The sequence below is a fragment of the Bubalus bubalis genome, chromosome 16 (genome assembly GCF_019923935.1).
Source record: "Bubalus bubalis isolate 160015118507 breed Murrah chromosome 16, NDDB_SH_1, whole genome shotgun sequence".
Taxonomy (NCBI): Eukaryota; Metazoa; Chordata; class Mammalia; order Artiodactyla; family Bovidae; genus Bubalus; species Bubalus bubalis.
This window is the reverse complement of record NC_059172.1, coordinates 8894443-8910265: the sequence shown is the minus strand read 5'-3', so window position 1 is coordinate 8910265 and position 15823 is coordinate 8894443. Positions and strand designations below refer to the sequence as shown.

Genomic DNA, 15823 nt, shown 5'->3' with positions numbered 1-15823 from the left:
GGCTGGGGCCTGACGTCCCCATCCCACAGGAGAAAGGCCTTCTGCCCTCGGGCAGGGGTCAGGGCTTGAGGTGCCCTCTGCACTGAGGCAGGCCCCCAGCCCCACGCTCCACCATGGAGCGGGTGCCAGGCATCAGGCCCCGGCAGGGCGCAGGCCGGAAGACACAGGGGCAGCTGTCGTCCACCGTCTGGGTTCAGCCTTGCTGGCCGTCAACAGGGACCAACCGTGCTTGTGAGGTGGGGCTCCAGCTTTCTGGGCTGGAGAAGCCCGCGGTCCCGGTCCTGGCGGGGGCATCCCGGCCAGTGACGAGGTGCGGCGTGTGCTTCCTTCCCCTCAGAATGCAGAGTCGAGAGGGAATCAAGGGCACTCTAGTGGAGACCAGGGTTGTGTACGGAGCCGGGAGCCCCAGGTCAGGGGCATGGAGCAGTCACAGGCGTGGACACTGCCAGAGTCAGTTTTATTAGGGCAGAGGGGCCCAGGGGACTTGAAGAGCTGAGGCACCCCCTGCCCCTCCCCACACCCCACTTCCAGAATGTCCGTCAGCCCCAACTGTAGAAATAAATTTTCTGCCAGTTGGGCAAGTAATCCATGAGCGGCCCTGCAATGACAGAGAGGGGAGCAAGTTCAGGGCTGAGGGCCAGACTCCAATCCGGCTCTACCCAGGGCCCTCCTGAGGCTCCCATCCGCCTGGCCAGAGCCCCCGCCCTGCCACCTCCCCCGCCAGCATCAGAGCCACCTCTGGCCGTGTTTCAAAGAGTTTCAAGCTCACAGAAGTCACACAGCTGTCCCGCTGTCCATGTGGACAGCCCCGGCCCAGGGCCTCTCTGCTGAGGGTGCCTCTCCAAATGGCCAGCAGGCTTCATTCCTCCGTATAGTCCCCGCCCAGCGAAGTTGGTCTCATGTCATTCAAGGAGCTGTCACCCACCCAACCTAACCTCTGGGCTCCCTCTCCCAACTGTGCCAAGAATCAGATTACAAGGAGATACAGGGAGCCGGGCCACACATAAGCTCCGTGATGGTAATTATCACGCCCTCACCCCACGCTTACTTGTGACCAGACCAATGCCTGGGACGTGGTCTGCCAGGAGCTGGAGTAGAAAGAGGATCTTGGCCCTACAACAAAGGAGTAGCCTGAGAAGGGGGCCTGGGTTCCTGCAAACCCAGCGTGTAAAACCTCTGCTGACCACCCGACTAAAGGCAGCGCATCCCAGAAGCCAGGTCACCACGTGCATCGAGGGCATCCTCAGGACAGAAGGCTCTGGTCCAGCCATCCCCAACCACACGCCTGGGAGGGTCACAGCTCAGCCCACAGCTGGCAGGCAGCCCAGAGCCAGAGACTATGCTGTCTGACAATAAAAAGGGGGAAGGAAACTTCTCTCTCCCCAGACTATATCCCAGAGGTCCTCGGCACCCTGCCCCTGTCCTCTGAGGGACGGGCTCTGGGCCCTCCTCAGTCTGGGCCACTGCTCTAAGGGTGTGGGCTGGTCAGGTTGGCAGGAAGACAATCCAGACTGGAGGCCTGCAACCTGGGAAGCCACCTCTGCAATTAGGTAATCCTCAATTCAGAGCAATACTGGGGCTACAATGCTTCCTCCGTAGAGTGCAAGCCATCTGTGGGCAGAGGTCACGATCTACCGAAGTCTCCAGAGCGTTTTCTCTGGAGTGTGGAAAAAGATATGGCTTTAGAACCTTATGAGCTTTCAAACTGATCTGAAAATAGAAACTGCCAGGCAGTTATTTTCACTGAGGTGGTTATTAAATCTGACCTAAGCTTACTTTCTACCAACTCAGAAAATAAACAGAAGTTGTATGTCCAGAGTGTTAAGTATGATTCCAACGATCACTCCACTCTTTAAGCAGTGTACTTGTTACAACCTGGACAGACCAGATCCTGGGAGCCTCCAGCCTGTCTCACAGCCCCAGTCGCAGTATAGGGACCACTCCTCAAATCTCGGTCTGACCTCAGGTGACCTCTTTGGGAGACTTGGCCCCGAGTCACCCCTGACTCACCCCCAGCAGGCCTCTCTGTGGCTAGGAGCTCTGGACCCTCTCAGGGGATGGAGGGAGGGCTGGGCTAGGCAGGGACAGGCCAGGAGAGAGCACGGGTGTGGGAACTGGCTGGCTGGGTGGCTTCATTTCAGCTGCCCAGCCTCTTTGAACTTAAGTGTCTCCTGTGAGCAGTGGGGAATAACCCAACTGTTAGGAAAGTGGGCGAGCAAGCTAAGGATGGGGAAAGTTCATGCCCACGGTCCCTGGGGCCCTGCCCTCACCTGCCAACAACAGCTTAAGCAGCACACTGGGCAGATGGCCCCAAGAAATTAGGAGTGGCCACACCCAGGTAGCACATGGCAAGCGTTCAGTGAACCCAGATCGGGGAAGGAGGGAGGGAAGGCAGGCGTGAACCAGCCTGGGGAGCCGGGCCTGCTTCCCCTGCTCTGCCCTGCAGAGGGTGCGCCCTGCCGAGCCAGGGGCCAGTCCTTACTCAGAGAAGTGGTCGTAGAACGGGGAGCGCAGCAGGTAGTAGAGCAGCAGGATGGTCCGGCGCCGCAGCTCCAGCCGCTCCCTCCGGGTCAGGCCCTTCCTGTCGCTCAAGAGGCTCAGGCTGGGGGGAAGGGACAAGGTTCGGGCCAGTGACAGGAGAGGCAAGGACCCTGCTTGCCCACGTGAGGCTGGGCCTGCAGCACAAAGCCGGACGGAGGGAATGGGGCCCCAGGCAGGCCCGGCTCACCTGGTCACATCCACGACACCGGACAGGAGCCAGGGTGTCCACGACCGCTGACCCCAGAGGCCCAGGCTAAGCACTGCCGGCCACGGCGTTAAGGATGTCTCCAGCACACGGCCCGCCCTGCCTGCCCCTGTCTATCGCGACCCGGGCCTGGGCTAAGGATACAGTGCAGCAGGGGCCGGGCGATATGCAAGGACTCAGCGATGGTCTCCTGCAGCCCCAGTGGGGTGGGGGCGACGCCCAGCTCCTCCCGCTGCTGCGGGGCCCCCCAGTGCCTGGAGTGCAGGGACGGAGCTAGAACACAAGGGCGGCAGGTAAGCGGCCGGCGGGGCAGGGGGCGGGCAGGCAGTGACGAAAGCCAGGCCCTCGGGCCCACGCTGACCTCAGCACCAAGGTGTCTCATCCAGCAACCTCCCACACTTACTGTTCTGGAGGGTTCGCACCACCCGGTTTGACCGCTTCCCCACATATGACTGCTCCTGGCTACCAGCGCTGTGGTCACCATCTAGCGGGAATAGATAAAAGGTCGTACTGTTAGAGGGACACGTTTCTAGCAGAGCCTACAAGCGAATGCAGGTATAGTGAATGCTCATGGCTACGGGGAGAATGGATAAACCTGTACTAAGGCAGCAGCTGAGTCAAGGACACCACAGCAGAGGCTGTGCCTAGGACCTGTCCATGGCGGGCAGCATTCTGCAGCCCTCCCCAACCTGGGGAAAGGCCAGAATCACCTGTGCAGATTTACCAGCCAAGAACTAAGGCCTCCCAGGCACTGGAACAAGGCAGGGGGGCCGGTGGTCCATGGCGACCACAGCACAGAAGGGGCTGTATCTGGACTTCCCCGGTGGCCCAGTGGTTAAGACTCCATGCTTCCACTGCAGGGGGTGCAGGTTCCACCCCTGGTCACCGAACTAAGATCCCACAGGCTGTGTGGCGTGGCCAATAAACAAAAATTTTTAAGAAGGAGGGGAAGGGCATATCTTCTGAGTGCTTTGCTTTCAACATGACCATGAAAACAGAAGCAAAGACTTGCCCCCAACTCAAAGTCAAGGGGGTAAGACCCAAAGGCCAACAGCTGATGGGCCCAAAGCCCTGAAGGGGCGCATCTGCTGGGTACCCTGCCTCATGAGGCTGTGCTCTTGATACAGAGCCAGGCCCAAAGACAAGGCTGGCAAGACCCCTGCTTCCTCCTGATGCTCTGTCCCCTCTTCCCGCAGCCCATAAAAATGACTGAGGACTCCGACGTCAGAAGTCCTGAGTTTAAGTTCTGATCCGGCCTCTGACCTCATCATTCTTTCTCTTCTGTAAAATACCAATATAAGATGACGACGAGGACAAAATGAGTAGATGGGGAGAGGTGTGCCCCATGGCGACAGTGCCATATTCAGGTAGGTCAGCTCTCATCTACCAATCAGCCCCGTGCCCCGTTCCACTCCAGAGTGGGCAGGCACTTACCCCGGGACTGTGCCTGGGTCTCCCTGTCCAGCGGAACGATGGGGGGTGAGGTCTGGAGGCCAGCCTTGAACCAGATCAGCAGGAACATCCGAAGTACAGCCCTGGGTTGGGAGTACGGCAGGGCTGGGGAAGGGGGAGGTGGCTAGCCGGCAGGGGTCCGGGCTGCTCTACTGAACACCGTGGGTACAGCTGGTCTCAGTGACCCCCACCCCAGGCCAGCCCTCCACAGTCCCAACATACTTGGCCAGTTGGATGAGGGCGATGACGAGCCAACGTCCTACTTCGCCCCACACTTTGGTGGCCCCCATCTCCATGAACACCTCCACACACTCCAGCACGCTCAGCCATGTCAGTAGCCTCTGCTGGGACAGGGACTGCAAGAACCCCAGGCCAAGAGGTCAGGAGGCCCCCCTGGTTTCAGCTCCTCCCCCAGGGGACACCTCTGACAGGAGACGTAGATGTTCCTCTTCCCAAGACTAAGTGCGTAAGCCTGAGGTCTACTGCTGGGACAGGCGACTCCACCCTGTGAAACCCAGTCTCTCCACCTGATAAGGGCACTAATGCCTGGACTCGTCACCCAATGGCTAGAGGCACAGATGGATGCAGCCATGTCTCGTACTCTATGAGACCATAACGCGTGCTCCAAACACGGGCTGGTGGTTACTATTTTGTTCCTGAGGCCCCTGCTTCTGGCCCTCAGTTTCGGGCACAATTCTTACCACGGGTAATTTTTTCCGAAGTTCCTTCCGTAGGATTCCGTCATTGAGCAGCACAAGCAGGTTAGAGGCAGAGTACACTGAGGGGCAGAGGGTGGCCTTGAGAGGCTGGCTCTGCAGCCTCCACCCCGTCCCCTTCTCCCCAGAGCAGCAGGGATCACCTATTCCCCGCTGTGCTCAACCACCCACACACTATGTGGAAACAACAGGTCCCGCCACCCACTTCCTCAGAGCTCTCCACTCTCCCCAACGACCTCTTGTGTGAGCACTAGAACAAGAAAGGATGGTTTGATCTCTATGACATACCAGCTACTGCCCTGCTGAATAGCACTGGTTATCCAGCAGCCCAGAACTGCCCAACATGCTCCAAAGAGACATGCGAGGTGCAGTCACCTCCTGGCCTTTGCTCTCTCTGCAGCCTGTCCTTGAAATTCTATTCCATCCCTACCTTTTAAAACCCAGCTCATCCTTTCAGGACCTGTGCCTCCTGTACTGACTGGGTAAACACCACTGAGGCAGTTACAGTCTGGGCATTCTGGAATTTGGGAGATTGGGATTTGAATCCTGGTTGAGGCCTTCGGTGGCTGTTCCTTAACCTCACTTAAACTTCTGTTGCCTTAACTGGAGAAGGAAGACAATAACAGTAGCCACTTCACTTGACTGTAGGGAAGATTAACAGAGCAAAGGCAGAAGAGGCGCTTGGCTCAGCCTCCTGACCAGTCAAGGTCCCCAGACATATCTCTCAACTGTGGGGGGTATACGCAACGGCCTAGGACAGTGGACGCTGGACCCCTGTCTGATTCAATCACAGAACTGGATGATCTAACGGGAAATCTAGGAAGCCCTCAGGGAAGCCCTCTCCCACCCTCTCGCCCCCCACCCACCCGAGCCCGGCTCACCCAGCTCTGACAGCTCGTGCGAATCGGCGAAACGACCTGGGGAGAAGGCACAGAAGGAGGCGCCGGTGAGAGTCTGTCTCTCCCTGCTGCTTCGGGTCCCTGGACATTCCCTCCCTATGCCCTAACGGGAACCTGGAAGGAACTCCTCAAGCACAGCGATCACTACCCAGGATCCGCAGGGAAGGGAAGGGGAGGCAGGTGGGGTCAGAGGCCAGAGATCCGAAGGGATGGGTCAAAGGTCAGGGTGGCACCTGCCAGCAGGTAACTGAGGCCGCGCACTGCCGTCTCCAGCTGGGCCGTGGCGGCCGGGTGACGAGTCACGTACTCCTGGTAGCGGAGGCCCAGGAGCCGCAGCTTCTCCATCCTGCCCTCGGGACCGACAGACCCACGGACCGACAGCGCTACTGGCTACGGGGCCCTGCTTCCTGCGCCCTCCTTCCTGCTTCCGGCGCTAGGCCCTCCTCTCTGCTGCTTAACTTCCGCGGGCCACAAGGACGGTGACACGAAGAGCCGTTGAGGCACCCTTCACCCCATTTCTTAAATCACCTCCCACCAGGGTAGCGTTAAGTAACCGCGGGCCTAATCCCGCCCTCCCTAACTCCTTCAGGTCATTGGTTCACACGCTCTCCGCCCCCGAGCCCGGCGGCCTCAACCGGCTTTTCCGCCTTCCGGGTTTGCTGCCTTGCACCTGCGCAGTTACAGCTCCGAGAAAAAATTCTCCCGCGGCAGCCTGAGCAGTTAATTCTGGAGTAGGGATCAAGAGCCTTTCCAATGGAATGACGAGAGGCTCGAACGGGAGGACTGGCTTTTAAAGGGCTTGGGAGGCAGCGCCCAGAGAGGAGCCTTCTCCATCAGACTTGGGCGGGTGGGGAGCGCGGGGACAGCCTAAGGACAATCGGACTGTGTGCAGGCGCGCGTTTGGCCCGTTGCCTTGTCGCCTGACTTCTCCCAGAGATAGTGCTGAGGAAACTGAGGCAGCGAGAAGTCCAGCCTCCCACTCAAGAGCCCCCTGGCCAGCATCGTTAGTGCCCCGGCTCCCACACGGAGCATGTCCTCCCTCCCGCCGCCCTCCCGCCAAATCGCGCACCTGAACTCCCATCTTCACGGAGAAAAGCCTGGCCTGGGCTTCTGCTCTCCGCTCGGGGTGACCTTAACGAGGATTTTCCCTTCTCTGGGCCTCAGGTTTCCCCATCTGTAAAATGGTTAGAGGGCAGATGGGCTCTTTGAACTCGGGGTCAATTTCACAGCGCTTTTTGGCCCTCCGGTGCATCTTCCAGCTCTCAGCTGCTTCCCAAGAAATGAGAACTTCTCCAGGGAATCTCTTCCCAAACGGGGTAGCCTCCCTGGAAGGAAGTGGCGGCGGGAGAGGAGCGGCCGGAGGTGGAGGGAACGGATGCGCGGAAGAGGCGGCCGCCGATTGGCTGTGGGCAAAGGGGCGGGGCAAGGCTGGGGCCCACGGGACTGCGCCGTTGGGGACCAGGGCTGCAGGTTTATGATACTCTGAGAATAGTACAGTATTTTACTTAATTCTCTCCACCAGATATTATCTCCACAAGAGGAAAGGATCCGCTTAAGAACGCCCCGTCAAGATTGGAATCCTGGTCTAGTCTGACCACAAAATCCAGGCATTTTAACACACCTCACCAAGAAATCACAACCCATCTTTGAGCTGCCTAAGTCTCCTGCCAGCTTAGTTTTCTTCTTTTTCAGATGGAGGATCTAACTTCCCGCCCTGCCCCTGCCAGGGAATGAAGACTCAAGGAGATGTGTCCAGGGCCTCAAGAGTGGCAAACCTCCTGGGGAACAGAGAGGTGGCCATGGGCATCATCTACATTATTTTTCGCCACCTCCTGGGTGCCAGGCTCACTCATACTTAACTCCTCCTAGTAACTTGGCCAGATTGGTATGAATTCCATTTCACAGATGGGGAATAAGAGGCCCAAGAAGGGGAATGGACTTGTCTTAGGTCACACAGCATGGCACTGGTCAAAGAGACCACAGTGAGGGTCTCCTGTGATAGGATCCTCTCTCCTACTGCTCACAGCTCAGCCAGAGCAGCAACTGTTGAGGCCACTTGGTCATGAATCAAGTTAGCAACTGGGATTAAGACCAGGGCTCAGGGAATTTGGCTGGGGCTCTTCCTTCCTTCCTCCCTACATCCCCTGCCGTCTTAATGAACTTGTTCGCCAAACCTCATCAGCAGTATTCTCGCCCCTGTATCTGAGGCTAGAGACGCAGAGTGAGGAAGGGGAAGTGTGGAAGGCAGAGTGGAAGAGTGAGGAAGGGGACTGTGCAGGGTTTCTTTGGCATTCCCAGGGCTGGTGGTTCCAGTGCTTCTGGGGAGGGAGAGGGGCATGGGAGACAGAGGAGCGCGGCCCCCACCCCACCCTTGGACAGACTATAAGGGACACTGGGGCTGGAGGCTGTTTTTCTTCCCTCCCTCAGGCCAGGGAAGGGATCAGGAGCTCAGCCAGGTTGGCAGCAGCACAGCGGCCTGAATTTCCTCTCCAGATCTTGTGCCTCATTAGGTCCCAGAGACAAAGAGGGTCGTGTGTACGGGAGGCACCCAGGGCAGCCCCGCCCTCCTGGGCCCCTGCCTGAATTTGGTCACCTGGGCTGGGCTTTGAAGGGCCTTTGGGCAAGTTGGACCTGATCCTGTCTCCTTCACTCTGGCCCAAACCACAGAGCAAGACAGCTAGACCTGTTCAACAGGTATACCGAGGTGGACACCAAGGCCCAGAGAAGGGGCCTGGGTAGTCTAAGGTCACATAAAAAAGTCCTGGGTAGAGCTAGGTCAAACGAGGTCTCTGGCCTAGAAGACCAGCACTCTTTCACATGCCCATACCTATCTCCCTTTCCCCCTTCCATACCCCAGAATTTCTTGCAGGCCCAGCAAGGATCTCAGCACCTCAATATCCCCCTGAGTGATAGTTTGAGTGAGGAGTAGGGCCAGTACCGTGAGTGACTACCTGACTACCCAGCTCCCTGCACAGACTCCCTGATCAAGCCCTCACAGGGTACCCTATCCACTCCTCCGCAGTCTCTGCTGAGGGGCCTGGGGAGGGATTCACTCACACTCATCCCAGGTCTAGGCTAGAAATGAGGCTCAGGGGACTGAAGTTTCGAAGCTCGAGACACATCAGTGGACCCTACCTCCTTTCATTGCTCAATTCCCAGATGTATGAGGAACCGCATCAGTCTCCATAGTAACCACTGCCCCTGGCCTCCAAAGTCCGAAAGCCAGCCCTTCCTTGCAGACTCCCATTTCCCAGAGAAAGGCATCCTGGCCTCACAGAGCGGGGGAGTGGTCTCAGGCTGGGCTGCTCTGCCACAACTTCTTCCCGGGCTGGGGCCTCTCAGACCCTCACTTGTTACAGCTGGAAGTTGGGCTGAAGGACACTGCCCGGACCCCTCCCTGTCCAGGTCACACTGCAGCCCATCCGTGTTCAGCACATACTCACAGGCCCTGGTTGGGTGCTAGAGGCCCAGTCCGATGAGCTTGTAGGGGAGACACAAGCTATAAACAAGTCAGTGAGGTTACCTTGCAAGAACTAGGAAAACAACAAATCTAGGAATGTGGAAGGAGAGGCTTACATTGTGAGAATCTGATAGAATCCAGGAGCAGGAACCTCAAGGGCAGGTGCTGGGACAGGAAGCCCTTAGGGAGGAGCAGCACTCTGCAGGGTACAGCCTCAGGAGGGTGTTCTAACTGGTCACTTCAGGTCTGCGGGGAGAAATCAGCTGGTGTCACAGGACTGAGGGTTGATTGCTGCGAGGCAGGGGAACCTCAGCACAGGGCCTAGAGCAGAGGACAGGCACTCCGGCTCCATCAACGGTGATGGGTTGTTGGCGGCCCGGAGCGCCCCCCAATCCCTCCAGGGCAGAAGACAGAGATCCAGGCTGGGGGATGGGGGCCTGGCACAACCACGACTGTCTAGGCAAGGGCTGGGGATTCCCGGCGCTGCCCAGGAGGCCCCTGGCCAGCTCCTGGGCAGGAGGGGACCTTCACAAGGCGGTTTCTGCCGCCAGGCCACCTGCACTGAGTTGGGGTGGAGCAGACCGGGAGGAAAGCTGGGACTCCAGGTGCTCCGCGGCTCCTGGGCGGGTCTTGGCCGCCGGCCCCGCCTCCGCCCCCAGAGCAGGTGTCCGGACCCCATCCCCCGCCCCCACCACCACCACCAACCCCCACCCCGCTAGGCCCTTCCTTCCAGCCCGGTTCCCTTTCCCTTATTCTGGCTATTCCTTAGATCCTGGGCCTGGGGACCCTGCCCCTCCCGCAGGGGAAGGTTCACGGGGCAGGGAAGAGGGGGATGGGCTCAAAGCAGGTAGTTTTGAACTGGTCCTTCACGGGTGGCTGCCCCCGAGCCCTCCGGCCACCCTGAGGGTTCCCGCATTTCCTTCCCCAGTGTTGGGGCTCCTGGTAGCGGGGCGGGGCAGCCCTCCCCTCCTCCTTCCCCTGGGGGGGTCTCCCCGCCCCTTCGGACTCTGCCAAGCGGAGGTGAAACCTGAACCCAGGTTGGGGGCGGGGCTGGCTCCTGCTCGGACGGGGCTGGCCTGCCCTCCACCTCCCCTTTCCCTGCACCCCAGCCAGCTTCTGAGAGAGTAAGATTGGGGACCCCACGCCTCTGGAGCAGGTGAGGTGGCGACCCAACGGCGGGAGAGAAGACAGGGTGGCCGTCGGGCCCCGCCGCCCAGGGCTGACCTCGCCTCTCCCTCCCTGGTCCACAGGGCCCGCGATGGAGCCCACAGCCCGGGGTCGTGCCCCGCCGTGAGGACCCCTGCCCGCAGCCATGCTGCTCCGAGGGCGCCCCCGGACGCTGGGGGCCGCAGCGTTGCTGCTGCTGCTGCTGATCGGCTTCTTCCTGTTCGGCGGGGACCCGGACTGTGAGCTCGGCGGCAAGCGGGAGGCGAGGCGGGGTGGGGGTGGCGGGGGTGACCCGGGATCCGTACCCGGCTCGCCAACGCCACGTGTACCTCCAGACGGGCGGCCGCGGTCGCGGGGGGCCGCTACCTTCGATGGAGACCCGCCGGCAGACCCCAGGGGCCACAACCGCTCGGACTGCATCCCGCCGCCGCCGCCGCCGCCCAAGTGCGAGGTAGGTAGGTGCGCACGGCCCCTGGCGGTGGGAATACCAGGGTCCCCCCCGCGCCCCCAAGCCCAGGGACCTGGACACCTGTGGGAATCCCAACACCTGGTTTCGGCTCTGACACTGACCAGCCAGCCGGGGGCGCCCCGGGTTCACACCTGCCCTTCTCCTGGCCTCGGCCTCCCTGTTTGGGAAATGAGGGGGTGTACCCTGGCTCCGTGGAGCCCCCTCTCCACACTCCGGCCTAGCTCCGATGCCAGATGGGGCTCTACTGCCCTAGGCCGGGTCAACCCAACCCCAGGTCCTTCCCGTCTGGAGCCCGCCGACCTGCTGTCCCCTCCCCAGCTCTTGCAGGTGGCCATCGTCTGTGCGGGACATAACTCCAGCAGAGATGTCATCACCCTGGTGAAGTCCCTGCTGTTCTACAGGTACAGCCAGGAGTGTCCCTTTCCTCCCTGGAAGGAGGCTGTAAGAATACCCTGAGCTGGGCAGGGAGCAGCTCGTGATAGCAATCAGTGCTTCCACTTCTGAGCCCCTCGGGGCGGGGCTCTCGTCCCTTGTAGTTCCTTCTGGGGCCCATCAGCTTTCCTCCCGTGTCCTTCCTGAAGGAAAAACCCACTGCACCTTCACCTGGTGACCGATGCTGTGGCCAGGAACATCCTGGAGACGCTCTTTCACACATGGATGGTGCCTGCTGTCCAGATCAGCTTCTACAACGCTGACGAGCTCAAGGCAGGAGCCCCAGCCTTTCTGCCCCCTCGTTCCTCCCAGGGTTTTGGGTATCAGTGGGAGGGCAGGTTAGAGCTGCATGGGACCCCCAGTCCCATCACATCTACTGAAGCGCCAATCCTTCACCCTCCTGGGTACGTCACCCTGAGTATGTTCCGACACTGATAAGCCCTTCTCTTGTGGGCTCACGCCCTGTGCTTCCACCCACAGCCCCAGGTCTCCTGGATCCCTAACAAGCACTACTCTGGCCTCTATGGGCTAATGAAGCTAGTGCTGCCCAGTGCCCTGCCCCCCGACCTGGCCCGTGTCATTGTCCTGGACACAGATGTCACCTTTGCCTCCAACATTGCAGAACTTTGGGCACTCTTTGCTCACTTTTCTGGTGAGAGGTCTGGGACCCCACCCCAGTCAGCCCCCTTCCCTGGCCCATCCAGGCCTCCCTGTGGCCTAGCCCTGAGCTGAGGTCCAGTGGCAGCCTCAAACAGCTCTCTCGTGCCCTCCCTCCCAGACAAGCAAGCGATTGGTCTCGTGGAGAACCAAAGCGATTGGTACCTCGGCAACCTCTGGAGGAACCACAGGCCCTGGCCTGCCTTGGGCCGGGGATTTAACACAGGTGGGGACAGTGTTGAGGGGGGCAGGAGGGCAGCCACTGGTGCTTGGGCCCCTGGGGCTGGTTAGAGCATAGAATGCTTGGGAGGCCCCCAAGAACCGTTCTGTAGAAAGAACGCTGGGAGAAGAGCCAGAAATCACAGTTCCAACCTGGGCTGATGATGCTGGATGACATTGGCCAAGTCACTTGATTCTGCTGAGCCTCAGTTTTCTCATCCATTAAATGGGGGTGATTTTCCCAGCCCTGGGACCACTGAATCTGAGAAGATGGTTGTGGGGGTGCTTTGCCTCCCCTTCACCCCGAAGAGGGTTAGTTGTGGACCCAGCGAGTCCACACTCACGTCTGAGCGGTCAGAAAATATTAACACAGCACAAAAACAAGCATTCGGAAGACACCTTCAGGAGCCTTGGCCCCTGGTCATCCCAGGGGATGGAGCTGGTCATCCCAGGTGGGCATGACAGCCTCTCCCCCCAGCAGGCGTGATACTCCTACGGCTGGACCGGCTTCGGCAGGCTGGCTGGGAGCAGATGTGGAAGCTGACGGCCACGCGGGAGCTGCTCACCCTGCCTGCCACCTCACTGGCCGACCAGGTCTGGGGGTGCCGGAGGGCGGTGGGGGCGGGCTCTGGGCCGAGGTGTGACGGCGACGGTCTCTGCCCAGGACATCTTCAACGCCGTCATCAAGGAGCACCCATGGCTGGTGCAGCCCCTGCCCTGCATGTGGAACGTGCAGCTGTCAGACCACACACTGGCTGAACGCTGCTACTCGGAGGCGTCTGACCTCAAGGTGAGCCGGCCGGGGGGCGCTGAGCGGTGGCGATGGGCTCCCATCCCCCCTCGCCGCCCCCCCCCCCCCCGGCCCCTTTCCATGCCCTCCCTGATCCCAGGTGATCCACTGGAACTCACCGAAGAAGCTTCGCGTGAAGAACAAGCATGTGGAATCCTTCCGCAACCTCTACCTGACTTTCCTGGAGTACGACGGCAACCTGCTGAGGAGAGAGCTCTTTGGGTGCCCCTGCCCACCCCCTCCTGGGGCCGAGCAGGTGAGAGGGAGCCACTTTCCCTTCCCTTCCCTTCCGTCAGGGAGGCTCTGCCCCACCCACCCCCTGCTCCGGTGGGACCTGGGCTTGTTCAGGGCTTGTCCGCCTGCCCCACCCAGCCTGCCCTCCTCTCCCCAATGACCCCCCAGCTGCAGCAGGCCCTGGCACAACTGGAGGAGCAAGACGCCTGTTTTGAGTTCCGGCAGCAGCAGCTCACTGTGCACCGCGTGCACATCACCTTTCTGCCCCACAAGCCGCCACCCCCCCAGCCCCATGACGTCACCCTGGTGGCCCAGCTCTCCATGGAGCGGTGAGGGAGCCGAGGCAGCCCCAGGGCGCATGGTGCGCGGTCTGGGAGTTTCGAGAGGAGGGTTCCACTTGGGAGTTTCGAGAGGAGGGTTCCACTTGGCGGAAGGGAGAGCTCTTACTTCCTGATGCTTGAGGAGTTCCAGGGGCTGGAGACACCGGAGAGACGGTAGAAGGAGCTCGGACTGTGGGGATCACCCAGATGTCGGGAAACTGCCCTCTGTAGCTGTGGAACCATGGGCAAGGCTTAATATCTCTGGCCCTCGGTTTTCTCATCTGTCAAATGAGAAAGTACCCACCTTGTGGGGTAGCTGTGAAGACGAAATAAGCACAGTTCGAAAAGTGCTTGGAAGGGGCTCAGCAAGCCACTGGAGGGGGCTGTCCGTGGCTGTGAGTGCGGGAGGCAGCCCAGTCCTCCCCCGGGCTGACCACCCGCCTCCCCCCAGGCTGCAGATGCTGGAAGCCCTGTGCAGGCACTGGCCGGGCCCCATGAGCCTGGCCTTGTACCTGACAGACGCAGAGGCCCAGCAGTTCCTGCGTTTCGTGGAGACCTCGGCGGTGCTCTCTGCCCGGCAGGACGTGGCCTACCACGTGGTGTACCGGGAGGGCTCCCTCTACCCCATCAACCAGCTCCGCAACGTGGCCCTGGCCCAGGCCCTCACACCCTACGTCTTCCTCAGCGACATCGACTTCCTGCCTGCCTACTCCCTCTACGACTACCTCAGGTGGGCCGGGCTGGGGGAGAGCCACGGCACACAGGTGGGTGTGGACAGGGTCGGGGGCACCCATGGGCCCTGGCGGGGGCATCCCTGCTCCTTCCTGGACCCCAGTGTCCGCGCTTCAGGGTGCACTGGCCCCAGAAGCTGGGTCCTACGTCTAACAAAAAGAGAACCCCTGGGCCCAGCGCTGGAGGCAGAGTACCCCCCCCCCACCGTTCTCTCCGGTTCACGGGGTGCTCCCTCCTTAGGGCCTCCATTGAGCAGCTGGAGCTGGACGGCGGGCGGAAGGCGGCCCTGGTGGTGCCTGCATTCGAGACCCTGCACTACCGCTTCAGTTTCCCCAGTTCCAAAGCCGAACTGCTGACCTTGCTGGACGCTGGCTCTCTCTATACTTTCAGGTGGGAGAGGCCATGGCCTACCCCTCCCAGCGCTGCAGTTACCCACACTGACCCCCATCAGTCTCAGACTGGCTTCCCGTCCTACCCTGCCCCCCTACAGGTACCATGAGTGGCCCCAGGGCCACGCACCCACAGACTATGCCCGCTGGCGGGAGGCTCAGGCCCCGTACCGTGTGCAGTGGGCAGCAGACTACGAGCCCTACGTGGTGGTGCCACGTGACTGTCCCCGCTACGATCCCCGCTTCGTGGGCTTTGGCTGGAACAAGGTGGCCCACATCATAGAGCTGGATGCACAGGTAAGGGGCGCCCTGCTGTCTCCAGCCTTGATCTGAGAATACCTCTATGCCCAGCGAGGGCTGCCCCGGGTGGCTCAGGGGTAAAGAAACCCACCTGCCAATGCAGGAGGCACAGGTCCGATCCCTGAGTCGGCAAGATTCCCCGAGAGCAGGAAAGGGCAATGCAACCCACTCCAGTGTTCTTGCCTGGGAAATCCTATGGACAGAAGAGCCCGGCAGGCTCATCTGTGGGTTCACAAAGAGTCAGACGTGACTTAGCAACTAAACGGCAGGCCCAAGGGGCTCACTAACGGTGGCACAGCGTACTGTGAAGGGCCCTCTGTAGAACTCGTCTCTGACTTTGGATGAATCTGCTCCCCCCGCCCCAGAGCTTTCACCCTCCCCCAGCCTACACAGTGACTATCCCCCCACCCTCCGCCGCGCCCCCCAGGAATACGAGCTCCTGGTGCTGCCCGAGGCCTTCACCATCCACCTGCCGCACGCCCCAAGCCTTGACATCAGCCGCTTCCGCTCCAACCCCACCTATCGTGACTGTGTCCTGGCCCTCAAGGACGAGTTCCACCAGGACTTGTCCCGCCACTACGGGGCTGCTGCCCTCAAATACCTCACTGCCCTGCAGCAGCCCCGAGGCCCCGCCTGACCTCCGTAGTCGCCGGGGCTCTCACACACACTCCCTGCCGCCACCCCGCCCTCCTGCTATTTAAATTATTTAAGGTCTCTGGGGAGGGGCTGTGGGGGGGCATCTGTGGGGTGAGGCCTGGGGCCTCCGTCTGCTGCTGCTATTCAGGTGGGTCTAGCGTTTCTCGGCCCCAGCTGGTTTGGGGCTGGTTCCTACATCCTCTCA

General features: G+C 60.5%; 2 protein-coding genes across 2 annotated transcripts; one reads left to right on the top strand and one right to left on the bottom strand.

The window, feature by feature from the left end:
* Window positions 1-436: 436 nt before the first annotated feature.
* PEX16 (peroxisomal biogenesis factor 16) lies at window positions 437-6834 on the bottom strand. The gene is made up of 11 exons (XM_006042360.3): window positions 6047-6834; window positions 5796-5831; window positions 4900-4976; window positions 4421-4554; window positions 4181-4281; window positions 3150-3230; window positions 2891-3019; window positions 2729-2801; window positions 2483-2602; window positions 1049-1113; window positions 437-598 (listed from the first exon to the last, which is right to left on the bottom strand). Exons 1-11 carry the CDS (start codon window positions 6156-6158, stop codon window positions 540-542), a joined length of 987 nt encoding a protein of 328 aa, XP_006042422.1. The 5' UTR covers window positions 6159-6834; the 3' UTR covers window positions 437-539.
* Window positions 6835-10132: 3298 nt separating this feature from the next.
* On the top strand, window positions 10133-15657 carry LARGE2 (LARGE xylosyl- and glucuronyltransferase 2). Its single transcript, XM_006042358.4, has 14 exons — window positions 10133-10429; window positions 10524-10891; window positions 11228-11310; window positions 11491-11614; window positions 11822-11993; window positions 12120-12224; window positions 12699-12811; window positions 12882-13007; window positions 13108-13263; window positions 13410-13570; window positions 14013-14291; window positions 14534-14683; window positions 14784-14979; window positions 15410-15657. The coding sequence occupies exons 2-14, from the start codon at window positions 10586-10588 to the stop codon at window positions 15617-15619; spliced, it is 2181 nt and encodes a 726-aa protein (XP_006042420.1). The 5' UTR covers window positions 10133-10429; window positions 10524-10585; the 3' UTR covers window positions 15620-15657.
* The last annotated feature ends 166 nt before the right edge of the window (window positions 15658-15823 follow it).

Coding starts and splice junctions, on each gene's coding strand:
- PEX16 (XM_006042360.3), bottom strand. CDS start 6,158: ATGGAGAAGCTGCGGCTCCTGGGCCTCCGCTACCAGGAGTACGTGACT. Junction 4,977..5,795: donor GCACGAGCTGTCAGAGCTGG/GTGAGCCGGGCT, acceptor TCTGCCCCTCAG/TGTACTCTGCCTCTAACCTG. Junction 2,802..2,890: donor CGCCCGGCCCCTGCTGCACT/GTATCCTTAGCC, acceptor CGTGGCCGGCAG/TGCTTAGCCTGGGCCTCTGG.
- LARGE2 (XM_006042358.4), top strand. CDS start 10,586: ATGCTGCTCCGAGGGCGCCCCCGGACGCTGGGGGCCGCAGCGTTGCTG. Junction 11,615..11,821: donor ACAACGCTGACGAGCTCAAG/GCAGGAGCCCCA, acceptor TTCCACCCACAG/CCCCAGGTCTCCTGGATCCC. Junction 14,684..14,783: donor GGCTCTCTCTATACTTTCAG/GTGGGAGAGGCC, acceptor GCCCCCCTACAG/GTACCATGAGTGGCCCCAGG.